The sequence below is a fragment of the Ipomoea nil genome, unplaced genomic scaffold, assembly GCF_001879475.1.
Source record: "Ipomoea nil cultivar Tokyo-kokei standard unplaced genomic scaffold, Asagao_1.1 scaffold2845, whole genome shotgun sequence".
Lineage (NCBI taxonomy): Eukaryota > Viridiplantae > Streptophyta > Magnoliopsida > Solanales > Convolvulaceae > Ipomoea > Ipomoea nil.
The window spans coordinates 6512405-6526031 of record NW_017619273.1 but is presented as its reverse complement, the minus strand read 5'-3'; the positions used below and the strand labels follow the sequence as shown (position 1 = coordinate 6526031).

The 13627-nt window shown below is 36.7% G+C and overlaps 1 protein-coding gene across 3 annotated transcripts in view; it reads left to right on the top strand.

Annotated features, from left to right (window-relative positions):
• LOC109160144 (protein DETOXIFICATION 29) overlaps positions 1-13627 on the top strand; it is a 38145-nt gene that overhangs the window by 14656 nt on the left and 9862 nt on the right. Inside the window, exons 2-8 of one of the 3 annotated variants that reach the window (XM_019308331.1) lie at positions 542-1083; positions 2332-2418; positions 3512-3568; positions 5680-5918; positions 5999-6117; positions 6502-6588; positions 6887-6956. In XM_019308331.1, the coding sequence (XP_019163876.1) occupies positions 542-1083; positions 2332-2418; positions 3512-3568; positions 5680-5918; positions 5999-6117; positions 6502-6588; positions 6887-6952 (1197 nt within the window). In that variant the 3' untranslated portion in view covers positions 6953-6956. Of the gene's footprint in view, positions 1-541; positions 1084-2331; positions 2419-3511; positions 3569-5679; positions 5919-5998; positions 6152-6501; positions 6589-6886; positions 6957-13627 lie in introns of those variants that run through there. The other 2 variants (XM_019308330.1, XM_019308333.1) reach the window with 2 other exon arrangements.

Genomic DNA, 13627 nt, shown 5'->3' with positions numbered 1-13627 from the left:
CGTGAGTCCTAATAAATTGGTACTATTCGTAAGTGCTACAAAAGCACTTCAACCTTTAGTAATTTTTTATTTCTCTTATAGGTTCATTCACCTATTATTCATTTTGAGTGTACAATATATCAATTTCTTTGCTTCACTACAAAGAGTGTAAATTCAGTTTGACCAAACCAAAATCAAAAGTGGACCCCGCATATATTTGTACCACAAAATACTTACTTTAATTGTCATTTATTCTAAAAATTTGAACAGAAAGAAGATGAGCATGGTTTCTAGAGAAAACAAAATGTAGGTTGTATGTCTTGCGAAAATTTTCGTGCTCATCCAAGGCTTATATAGGAGTTGAAAAATTAAATAATATTTAATCATGACATTAAAACTGATAATAAAATCAGCCTTTGTAACCTTCCTAATTTTCATTGAATTAGAATCCTGAATCTCATATCCCCTGTATTTCAATTTCGCATTGGTTGGAAAGAAAAAAGAGATATCAATGACTCAAATTCACAAAAATTTAACCAAATAAAGTATTACATGTTGACAGTATGGAATGGGAAGTGCACTAGAAACACTTTGTGGGCAAGCATTTGGAGCAAAAAAACTAGAAATGCTTGGTGTTTACCTGCAAAGGTCATGGATTATTCTCAATGCCACAGCCATACCCTTAACAACACTATACATATTCTCCACCCCAATTCTCAAACTTCTTCACCAGAACCCCCATATTTCCAAAGCCGTCGGCACGTTCGCCGTGTGGATGATTCCGCAACTCTTCGCCTACGTTTTCACTTTTCCTATCCAAAGGTTCTTGCAATCACAAAGCAAGATTTATGTGATGGCCAGTGTTTCCGACGTGGCTTTGGTCGGCCACGTCTTGTTCAGCTGGCTTTTTATGCTCAAGTTGCGGTGGGGGCTGCCGGGCGGAGCGGTGGTGCTGAACACCACATGGTGGTTCATGGCGGTGGCGCAATTTGTGTATGTTGTCTCTGGGGCGTGTGGTGATGCTTGGAAAGGATTTTCCCAAAGGGCCTTTCAGAATCTCACGGGCTTTGTTCGCCTATCTCTTGCATCAGGAGTCATGTTTTGGTAAGTTTAATATTCATTCATTCTTGTTTTAATTTCTTAATTTGTGCGCGTATGTTGAGCATATAGCCATTAATGTGCAATCCAACTATCAGATTAGTCTTTTAGTTGAGATGGAGCACATGCTTCAATACTCAGGTGCTCCATTATTCCCTATCCCCGAAACCCCAACCCAATAGTCCCATTCGCGCCCCCGCGGGGAATTAAGCGGGGACGGAGAATGTCAACTCCTAGTCAAAATTTTTAATTATTGTAATTTTTAATTTTAAAAACTAAAGTTTAATTATAAAAAATTAATCGGGGACGGGGCAGGGCGGGGCGGGGTATCCCGTCCCCGTCGGGGAATTTCAAAAATTTCAGTCCCCATCCCCGACGGGGACGGGGATCCCTAGTATGGAAGGGGTACGTCACATTGCCATCCATATAGTAAAAAGCGCTACGACATTTTTATAAGTAATTCGAACTTAAAATAATTATAAAATAAACTTCAATTCGTTCGTAAAAATTTTCAATAATTATAAAATTGACCTTATATATATATTTTTTACTAAAACTCTCAACCATTGATGAACCATAATGGACGGGTGAGATCAATCATAGCTTTTTACATGAAGACCTTGTTCTCAATTGATCCTACCCCTATATATATATAGGGGAGGGTTCATGTGAGAACACCTCCCGTTTTTAAAGTGTGGACACATCTACACCCTCCATTTTGAAAAATCAAAGATTAGGATCTTACTATTGTTGTACTAAACTTTCAAGTTTGCAATAATTATAAAATAAATTTTGTTATTAAAATTTTTTTAAAAAATTATGAAATTAACCCTACATTTTTTTTTACTAAAACCATCAACCATTGATGAATCATGTGAATTATTATTATTATTATTATTATTATTATTATTATTATTATTATTATTATTATTATTATTATTATTATTATTATGGATATATAATGTGGATGACATTTCAATAAAATAAGCAACCATGTAAGATAAAAAATTTCATGTCATTAATTTTTTCTTATCGATAACTTCTTATAATTATTGGTATGATTAAAATGACTTGATTGCAATTTTTAAAATAAATAAGTTTAAAAGTCTAATTAAAACTCTTTAAAGTTAGAGTACCTATTTATTGTTTTTGCAATAATTAGAAAGTCTATTTGATCATTTCTCCACGATTTTTTTTTTTTTATGATTTGAATGTTTCCGTCCCCTAATCACAATATTTTGTGGATTTGTGCAGCTTAGAATTGTGGTACTTTGTGGCGCTTATTCTTATTGCTGGATACACCAAGAACGCAGAAGTTTCAGTCGATGGAACTTCTATATGGTGAGTTTTTATGCTTTTTTCCCATTTTAGAAAGATGCTTTCTTTATGATTATTTTACCTCCCGTGATACAATGAAAATTACTGTTTTGCCCGCATGGGTAGCTCAATTGGTCATAGAGGTGAAACTTTGGAAGAATGACCAGGGATCGAGTCTCACCAGCGGCAGTGTGCGAGCAACCTCTCAAAGTGAGGGGGGTTCCTTGTGCGCAGTGAGCACCGGTCTAGCCTCTGTGATGTTCAGTTGAGTCACCATGATTTACATCATCCCAAATGCTCTGTCGGGCCGGGGTGTGGGGGGCCCTTAGGGTTGGGGTTCAGCTTTTTGGAAGAATGAAAATTACTGTTTTACATATATGATGCACATAATTATAAATTATATTATTTAAACAAAAAAAAATAGAGAAATAAAAAGATGTTAAAATATACAATATAATAATATAGTTGGAATTTTTTAAATTATATTAGGTTAGATATGTTTTTCATAGATTAAAAATATTAAATTTAAATTTGTATAATTAATATAATGAGTTAATTCCACCAGAGGTCCATTGTCTTTTGGCAACAATTCCAAATTTAGTCTCTAACTATTGTTTTTGTCCTTCAATATCTCAAATTATTATTTTTGACACTTTTAGTCTTTTTCGTGAATTTTCATATTTTTAGTAAGGGCATTTTTATCTCTTCATATTTTTCTTTTGTTATTTTTCTAATTTCAACTGGTTTAGGACTTTTGTAAAAATCAGTTTTGAAAAATATAGTACTAAAAATTAGAGGTTACCTAAAGTCCTACAATCAATGCGTAATAATATTAGGGGTTGAAGAGTTATATATATAAAAAAAAAATGGTAATACTTATGAAAACCTGACCGATTTCACATATTAGAATCCGTGAGACGGTCTCATGAGAGATTTTGCCCACAATTTTACACCTAGTGTAAGGAAATAGTAGATTCATTCTTAATAAACTCTATCAATTTACAAGTATTTGATAAATATTAATAATTACGAAATGACAGAAGTAGTATATGTAAACTTATGCTATAGAATTTTATATGTAGATAGTATTATCCTAATGTTCAATGTTCATTTGCAGCATGAACATTTCGGGATGGACGTTAATGGTTGGTGTTGGATTCAGTGCTGCAATAAGGTAATTAAATTAAATGAGCTAAAAAAATGTTATATGGACAAAAATTAATGTGAAAATCATTGTATTGGTCACTCAATTGTTTTGCAACTGTCAATTTAGTCCATAATTTTCAATTTGATTGAATGTGATATTTTAATTGTTTTAAATTTCATCAATTAAATCCCATTGACATTATTTTGTCACTCAGCCGTTAGTTGCCCTTATTTGAGTGGGAATTTTAGACTTTTCTCATTACCCCTTTTAACACCTTCATTGTCGGTCCCATCGAGTCGGTCTCGTTGCAGCAACAATTTATTTAGAAGAAGAAGAAGAAGAAGAAGAAGAAGAGTGGGTCCTGTAGAAGAAGAACCCTACCTCCATTCAGTTTTTCGATTGGTGCAGTGACATTAGTTTCGATCGCACCTCGCTAGCAACCTCGGAATTGGTTTTTGATGCCACTGGTGCATCATTATTTCGGCTAAACACCATCAATTCTGGGTGTCAGTGTCGAGACTAAAGATAATGGCGGCAAGCTTTGGCATTGCAGCGAGAAGAGACAACATAGGTGGGCTGGGTTCTAAGCTTATCGCTGCTGTCTCCCCTCCTTCAGACGATGCTAACTCCGACCATCGAAGTTTTCTACTTCGGGCGTGCAGCAATGGCTCTCGTCGCTGTTTGTCAACATTTTCGGGTGGTGCTGGTTGTTGGAGAAGGTAACAGTGCATAGAAGAGAAAAGAGGCGTTCATCAGCGTTGGTTCTTCTTCTTTTGTTGTTGTAGCAAGAGGTAGGGTTTTCTTTGGTTAGATGAAGATTGATGGATAACACCGAGTAGGGTACCCAGTCGGAACACACCCACACACTCAGGACCTGCAGCCTACCTAGAAGACTGAGGGAACCCCAAATCGGGGGGCGTACAAGGTGCAAACGAGGCACTTAGCAAACCAGGCAGTAAGGTATCTCGCTAGGGAAACCAGGCAAACTCCGGTCGCCTACCTATTTCGTAGGTAGTAGGGGTTAGCATGGCAGATAGAGTGCTGGACCCTAAGGCGGGGAAAGATATTTCTCAAAGGTTTCTTTCGAATTTGGGCGAGAATTCCCTTTTCATCATTAGGAAAGAAATTTGATAGCTTAGGAAACTTTCTTAAGATCAACTTTGTTAATCTCTCTCTTTCCTTTCCCAAAACATGTAAGCCTTGTATAATTACCCCTCCGGGGACACATTGAAAGGGATTCAGTTTTCAGTTCTCTAGCATTAACGTCTCCATCTTACTGCCTCAATTTCTCTCTTGATTATTTTACGATTGTGTTGGCGTGCTGTCCAACTATCTTGTGGTTGTAAAACCAACAAAGATGATGATGGAACTCGATGTTATTATATTGCTTCTTCAACAGCAAGGAGCCACTTGACGGGACTAACAATGAAGGTGATAAAATGGGGTAACGAGAAAAGCCTAAAATGCCGACTCAAATATGGGCAACTAATGACTGAGTGATGAAATAGTGCCAAGAGTATTTAATTAACGAAATTTAAAACAATTGTAGAACCACATTCATTCAAATTGAAAATTAAGGACTAAATAGACAATTGCAAAACAATTAAGGGACCAAAACAATGATTTTCTCAAAATTACAATTAAAATATTTATTATTATGTGATTTGGGCATCCAAGTCATCAAAATATTTTGATGTAACATTCCAATCACCTTTAACTTGGAGGTTATATGCAAAAAAAAAGTCAAATGGGTTATTTGTACTTTTTCTAAGTTCAAGTATCTAATTAAACCTTTTTTGAGTTCGAGTGTTTAATTGTACTATAATAAATAGTTTAAGGGTTTATTTGACCCTTATCCTTATTAAAAATAAACCTATGTCGGTGGTCTATCTTGTAATATGGACCATGATACATGATATATAATGATTGCGAGTCGGCCTGTTTGACATCTCTTCTAATTCACAAAACTATAAAACTTATTATATATCACATGTCATATTATTAGACAAAATGTTGGAAATAAAATTTGATTAAAATTACAATTCCTTGAAATTGTATTTAAGCATCTATAACACCAGACCATGATTTTAGGATTTAAAAACACATATAATGCTCAATTATGGAATGAATGTGTGCAGCGTGAGGGTGTCGAATGAGCTCGGAGCCGGACATCCTCGGACAGCAAAATTTTCTGTAGTTGTGGCAACAGCTACATCGTTATTCACCGGAATCATCCTCGGACTCATTCCGATTCTCTTCAGAAGCCGGTATCCGCCATTGTTTTCGAAAAGCTCGTCAGTACAGAAGCTAGTATATGATCTCATACCATTGTTAGGATTCACCATTGCCCTTAACAGCCTTCAGCCAACACTCTCTGGTTTGCATAAAATTCTTCTCTCTCCCAATAATCTTGATGAAATTAATATTTTGGAATTGATTCCAACACTGAATGTGCAGGGGTAGCCATTGGAGCAGGGTGGCAAAGCTATGTAGCATATGTGAACATTGTATGCTACTACTTGGTGGGTATTCCCATTGGTCTGCTATTAGGCTTTGTCTTTAACAAGGGTGTCAAGGTATATATGCATTTCTTCTACCATACGTTATAAGTTATAATCACTACTACAGAACTGCACATCTGCTACTATTGTGAAGGGCTTTTCGCAACTGTTGTACAACAGTCGTGGATGTACTCATGTACAGTTGCGAAAGCCTAATCTTTTTAAATTTTTTAATATTTACTTTCCGAGACTGTTTCTTGAAGGAACAGTTGCAGAAAGTAAACGCGTTTTATTAACATATTTATGAAATTACCACGGCGTGTTTTTTTTTTTAAAAAGAATACGCCACTATTCTTTTTAGAACAGTTGCTAAAAGTCAGTATTCTATGTTTATTTTTGTACTGGTGTAAGTTAATGATAAATAAGTAAGCTCTGAAAGCTTATTGTGAATGATTGTAGGGTATTTGGTATGGAATGATAGCAGGGACTGTAGTTCAAACCATTGTTCTCATAGTTATGGTCCTCAGAACTAACTGGAACAAAGAGGTACAATTATTTAAACAGCTACAATTTGTAAGGATTCAAGTCCTAACTACTACACCAAAAGCTATAACTCACAGTAAAAGGCGTAACTTTATTTTCTTATATACCGTCACCACATTTTTGAGAGGCAGTGTGCTGGACTTGATCTTTCACCTGCCTCCACCCAACAATCCCCTAGCCACCAATTACTGGACTTGACCCATCATCGGGTTCTATCCAACACAATTATTGAAATATAAGCTTCTGATTTATCAATTCTCATTATACAGTCATATAAGGTTTGGTTAATGCTTAAATGTAGGCTTTGCTTGCTGGGGACAGGATAAAGAAATGGGAAGCTGATCCACAGCCAGTTGAATACAGCTAATTTAGAAACTCATGTATTGGCAACTCATGATGGTATAATTAAACTGTTAGTCGGCAAATATGGGCTTAATAATATACATACTATTCAAGAAACATGTAACCATGGTTGCACTAGGCGCTAGACGCTAGTCGAGAGCTCGGATAGCACCTAGGCAGAATCTAGGCGGCACTAGGCGGGCACACAAAAAAATAGTATCAGACTGCAAGTTTGACAATTTTAATAAGGCTATTTTCAACATTCAATCAAATAACACATCTAAATAAATAAAATAAGAATAATTCATAATTCATAATATCAAATATATATATATATATATAAGGGGTGAAGGGGGACAACTGCCCTCTTTGCCCCCTCTAGAGTCTAGAGTCTAGATGCATCCCTGACACCAGAAGGATAAAAGAGTCAACGCTTCTACCTTAAACCTCCTCTAATAAGGATTAGGACTTATATATAGGCTAGCTTACTCATGAAAACCCCCATTAAATAATCAATTGAGAAAACACATACTATTCCCAAAGTATACAGAAAATGAGTAGATTCGATTCAGATGCAAGTGACATCCAGCAAATCAAGAAATTGAAGGAATTCATGAGGGAATCCAAGAAGCTATGGTATCTTGCCGTTCCAGCCATATTCAATCTTGTTTTCCAATACTCCATCATTGCCATCAGTCAGATGTTTGCCGGTCATGTCGGAAACATTCAACTTGCAGTTGTCTCTGTCGACAACAATATTATTGGTGGCTTTGCCTTCGGCATCGTGGTATATATATACATCCATTATTCACCAATCTTATTAGTTCACAATTTTCCTCCTTTTTTTTTTTTTTTTTATATGTACATACCATACAATACAGGTTATTTTATTGATCTAATAATTTTAAAAAATAATTGGTGTGCATTCATAATTTTAAATACTTATTTACAAAACTAAATTTTTTGTCAAATTTGTAAAAGTCTTGGCCACGTCTATCATATCTATCTATAGTATTACAAAAAATAAAAAAAAAAAATTAAAAATTTTGGAGTAATAAAAAAAAATAATTATTGCACAAACTCTAGATATTGATTAATGCATGCACAAATATTTCTACATTAATTATGATCAGATCATGTAAAAGTAACTCGCGTTTTTTTTTTTCTTAATTTAAGTTTATTAAAACTATTTTTAGAAGAAATACTCCATATGCACCATATTATGTGTTGGTTTTGGTTAACAAAATTTAATTCAAATAATTTATAGTTGAAATTTTTGTAATATTTAATTTAATATTAATATGTAATATTTATTTATATATTGAAGAACTATATTAAAAATATTATTAAATAAACAATATTTTATGACATGCAATACATGATGTATAGGCATAATATGATTCAAAAAAAAAAAAAAAAAAGAGAGACTTAGGGTGTGTTTGGTTCATGGGTTTACACATTAGGTCAAAATCATAATTAGTGTTTGGTTGACAACTTTTTCAAACATAAATATGGGATTTGATTACCCCTTCGACTAAAAACCCATTCCCCCAAGCAAAATACGAATATCGTTCCATCTTATTGGTAATCTAATTTTTTTAATTTGGATTAGTACTTTTAGATTTTTGTTTTGATTTTTTTGTTCATATTGGTGCTTCGGATGTCATTATATTATGATCAATTGCCTTGATTTTTTGTTTTTGTATGTTTTAAACCTTTCTTCTCATTATAGGATCATTAGATCATACATAACCAAATATCAATATTGGTAATCATTCCAATTCTACCATACTATCAAACATTCAAAATACTTTCACCAAAACTCATTATCACTACCAAGTATTTAATTCTCATTCCGATTCTAATTCGCATGTGCGAACCAAACACACCCTTAGTCTAAAGTTATGTGGGTATAACTTAATTAAATTGTTGTCATAATTACTTTGACAATTTTCCTCAAACATTAATAGATGCATTACTCATTATTAGGTTGGTGAAGAAAACGTTAGAAATGACGAAGCTAGGCACGAAGCACGTCTTCATAGCTTTGTCATGTCTAGTTTTTTACCTAACCTAACTAAGAGTAGTGTTAATGTTTTGAGAATATTAAAAACATGTTGGAAAAACCTATCATTTTTGTGAAATTGTGTTGCTCAATTTAGGGTCAGTTTGGAAAGCATGGAAATAACTTCTGGAAAATGAGTTATTTTCCAGAAAACATTTTTCTTTCCGGTGTTTGGTTGCATTTTGAAAAATTTGATGTTTTAGTTTATTTTCTGGAAAAATGAGTAGAATTGTATGTTTAAACATTTTGGCGGAAAATGATTTCCTCCAAATTTTGGAGGAAGTCATTTTCCACCAAAATGGCTTCATTTTCCCCAGTCAACGGAAAATATGGATTTTCTTATTGCATCCACACTGAAAACTCAGAAAACATTTTTCAGAAGTCATTTTAAAAAATGTGCAATTGAACTATTAAACACCTGAGAGGTCTCAGGTTCGAATCTCAGTGTGGGGCTTTGACTCTTTGTGCTTCATAGGTTGAGAAAGTATATATGAACAGATACTACATTGTAAAGTTGAAAAAAGATACTACAATACACATTCTTTCTAGTAGATCGAATTCGATCATATTACTTACGTAGTATGTAGTAAGAACACATAAAATATGCATTCTTTCGGTACATCGGAATTCGATCATATTACTTACATAATATGTAGTAAAAATTGTCATTTCTTCTACTATACTAGTTGTGAAAGAATGAAATATTTTCAACTTAAATTGCTTTAAACGAAATCATAAAATATCACAATTGTACATATTTTGCTTGTTTGCAGTATGGAATGGGAAGTGGACTAGAAACACTTTGTGGACAAGCAGTTGGAGCAAAGAAATCCGAAATGCTAGGGGTTTACATGCAAAGATCATGGATTATTCTCGGCGTTACAGCCATACCCCTCATAGCAATACGCATCTTCTCCACCCCAATTCTCAAACTTGTTCGTCTGAATCTAGCCATTTCCGAAGCCGTTGGCAAGTTTGCCCGGTGGATGATTCCGCAACTATTCGCCTACGCATTTACTTTTCCGATCCAAAAGTTCTTACAATCACAGAGCAAGGTCTATGTGACGACGAGTATCACGGCCGTGGCTTTGGTTGGGCATGCCTTATTCAGCTGGCTATTAATGTTGAAGTTGCGGTGGGGGCTACCGGGCGCAGCGGTGATACTCAACACCACGTGGGGGTTCATGGCGGTGGCGCACTTCGTCTACGTTGTTTCCGGGGCTTGTGGTAATACTTGGAATGGATTCTCTTGGAAAGCCTTTGAGAATCTCATGGGCTTTGTTCGCCTATCTCTTGCATCGGGAGTCATGTTTTGGTAAGTTTAGTATAAATTGTTGGAAAAATTAGCTTAAAATGGCATATTAAGTGGCTATTTTGTGGTACAATTATCAGTGGGGGTCCACTTCCGATTTGGGTCGGGTCAAAGTGGATTCGGATTCTTCGTAGTAAGACGAAGAGATTGATATATTGTACGCTCAAAACGGATAATGGGTGAATGAGATATTGATTCTCAAAGTAGACCCATTTAAGTTGGGAAATGAAGGAAAATGTAGGACTTTGTCCCACATTGGTTTGGAAACAAGATTTGCCCCCCTTATATACATGAGCTCTTTTCAAGCTTGTAGAATTGTATAGCATAGAGGCTCTCTCGCGCGGGGGGAGGGGGGGTGCAAATCAAAATCCAACTAGAGGACAACAAAAAGGCTTGAAATCAAGCCCGAGCTCGCGTGCGCCGGCACCTGCGGGCACGAATGTCGTCCGGAAATGGGCTGGCCTTGCGGGCTAAGTTATGCCTAACTTCGGTGCACCTACTCTCGTGTGTAGCACGAGAGGTTGTGGTGCACCGAGAGCACAACTCTCGTGCATCTATGACCACGAGAGTAGTGCACTCTCGGGTTGCACCACAGTGCACACGAGAGATGTACTCTCGTGTTGCCTGGTCCGTGTGCTCTCGTGTGAACCTGCAACCCAACGGTCTGAAACCCGAAAGTGCAGAAGATTAAACTCATCTGTTACGGAATTAATACTGTTTTAATTCCAATTTTTAAATTCTGAGTTTAATCCTACTTAGTGGTGATCGTTACAGGTGTTACACAATTGGTTTTAACACCAATTTAATGGCCATGTTGAATGCTATCACTCCAACATCCCTATATAAAGAGAGGTAGAAGCAGTAGCATTTTTTTACACACAGTACACGAAACTAAGGAATTCCAGTAGCTTTCAGCTTCAAAACTTCTGCTTCTACTCTCTTCTTTTGCCAACAGTGTTCATACTGTGCTTTGTTTGCCGGGTTCCTTGTTTAGGTGCTTAAACAAGGAATCGTAGCACGTTTTATCCTGGGAAACCTAGGCTACAACGCTCCTAGCACTTGTGGGAGGTAGCAAATAAGGTTTTAAGGAAAAGAACTTCGTGTTCGAACTCGTGCTAAATCCCTACCCAAACACTCAACCTTTTTCCTTCCCAATTTTCTGTTTTCCCATATAATATTAATCTCTCCGTAGGATTATTATTATTTTTGGGAATTTTCAACCATATTACCCAACAATCTTAAAACCTTATCCGTTTCCCGTTGGTTGTTTATCTCTAATTTCCTAGAAGAAATGGAGAATCCAGTTTTGCCAGCTCTCGGGGAGGAGAATGTTGTTGAGAACAACAATGGTGGGAATGGAAATAATGTTGCTAATTCCCAGGCTACACCAGTGAACGTTGGTTCACAAGATGGTGGGAGCACCGAGGGATATATTCCCATGACTCGGGTACCTACGGTACCGAGTGGTTCGGCCGAAAGACCGGAGAAATTCACCGGTATTGGATCGAATTTCAAAAGGTGGCAACAGAAAATGTTGTTCTACATAGCAACTCTCGGCTTGGCAAGATTTTTGACCAAGAAGGTTCCCGAACTAAGGGAACAGGATGCCCAATCCGTGATGGCAGTTGGCTATTGGAAGGATTCGGACTTCCTATGCCGAAACTACATCCTAAATGGATTATGTGATGCGTTATACGATGTATATCGCAAGATTGGCACAGCGAAAGCGCTGTGGGAAGCTTTGGATCATAAATACCGAAGTGAGGATGCCGGCGCAAAGAAATTTGTGGTTGGCCGATTCCTTGACTTCAAAATGGTTGATTCCAAAACCGTGCTAAGTCAGGTTGAAGATTTACAACTAATCTTTGATGAAATCCGTGACGAAGGCATGACGTTGAGTGAAGCCTTCCTAGTGGGATCTGTTATCCACTTGCTGCCTCCAGGGTGGAAGGACTTCAAGAATTACCTTAAGCATAAGCGAAAGGAAATGAACTTGGAGGACCTGATCCAGCGACTCCGAATTGAGGAGGGGAACAGGACGAATGATGGAAGAAATTCTGTCACTATTGGTGCTAAAGCCAATGTTGTGGAGCATGCTAAAAACTCCAAGAAGAACAAGAAGGACAAGCAAAAGCTAGGTCCGAAAGGAGGCATTACCAAGAAGAAATTTCATGGAAAATGCTTCAATTGTGGCAAGACTGGCCACAAGTCCTCTGAGTGCAAAGTTCCAAAGAAGAAGAACAAGAGTTCTGAAGCCAACATGGTTGAGGAAAGCAATCAGAAGGAGGTCGAGATTAGCCTTTCGGCTATGGTGACCGAGGTGAACCTCGTGGACTCTAACCCACGAGAGTGGTTCATCGACACTGGTGCAACAAGGCATTTGTGTTGCAACCGAGAGATGTTCAATACCTTTGAGACCGTTGAGGGCGAGAAGGTTTGGATGGGAAACTCTACTCAGTCTGTTGTGGAAGGCGTGGGCAAGGTGGTTCTGAAGATGACTTCCGGGAAGGAACTGACGTTGAACAACGTGCTGTATGTTCCAGAGCTGAGGAAGAATCTGGTGTCTGGCTCACTGTTGAACAAGCATGGCTTTCGCATGGTGTTCGAGTCAGACAAGGTTGTTTTGTCTAAGTTAGGAATGTTTGTAGGCAAATGTTATGTAACTGATGGGCTTTTTAAGCTCAATGTAATGCCTATTATCATGAATAAAAGCAAAGTTAATTTCGTTTACTTGCTTGAGTCTTTCAATTTGTGGCATGGTAGACTAGGTCACGTTAATTATAATTCTATACGTAGATTAATTAACATGGACCATATTCCTAATTTTCAAATTAACACAAATAACAAATGTGAAATTTGTGTTGAGGCAAAATTAACAAAAGCACCTTTCAAATCGGTTGAAAGGGAAACTGAACCACTAGAATTAATCCATAGTGATTTGTGCGATTTTAGATCGATACAAACGAGAGGTGGTAATAAATATTTTATCATGTTTATCGATGATAGCACACGTTATTGCTATGTGTATTTGCTTAAAAGCAAAGACGAAGCCTTGGAAAAATTCATTCTTTATAAGAATGAAGTTGAAAACCAACTTAATCGTAAGATTAAGAAAGTTAGAAGCGATCGAGGTGGTGAGTACGAAGCACCTATTGGTGACTTCTGTGCGAGTGTAGGTATAATACACGAGCGTACTGCACCTTACTCACCTCAATCGAACGGTGTTGCCGAACGAAAGAATCGTACATTGAAAGATATAATGAATGCGATGCTTATAAGTTCGGGCCTACCTCAAGACGCGTGGGGTGAGGCTATTTTGACAA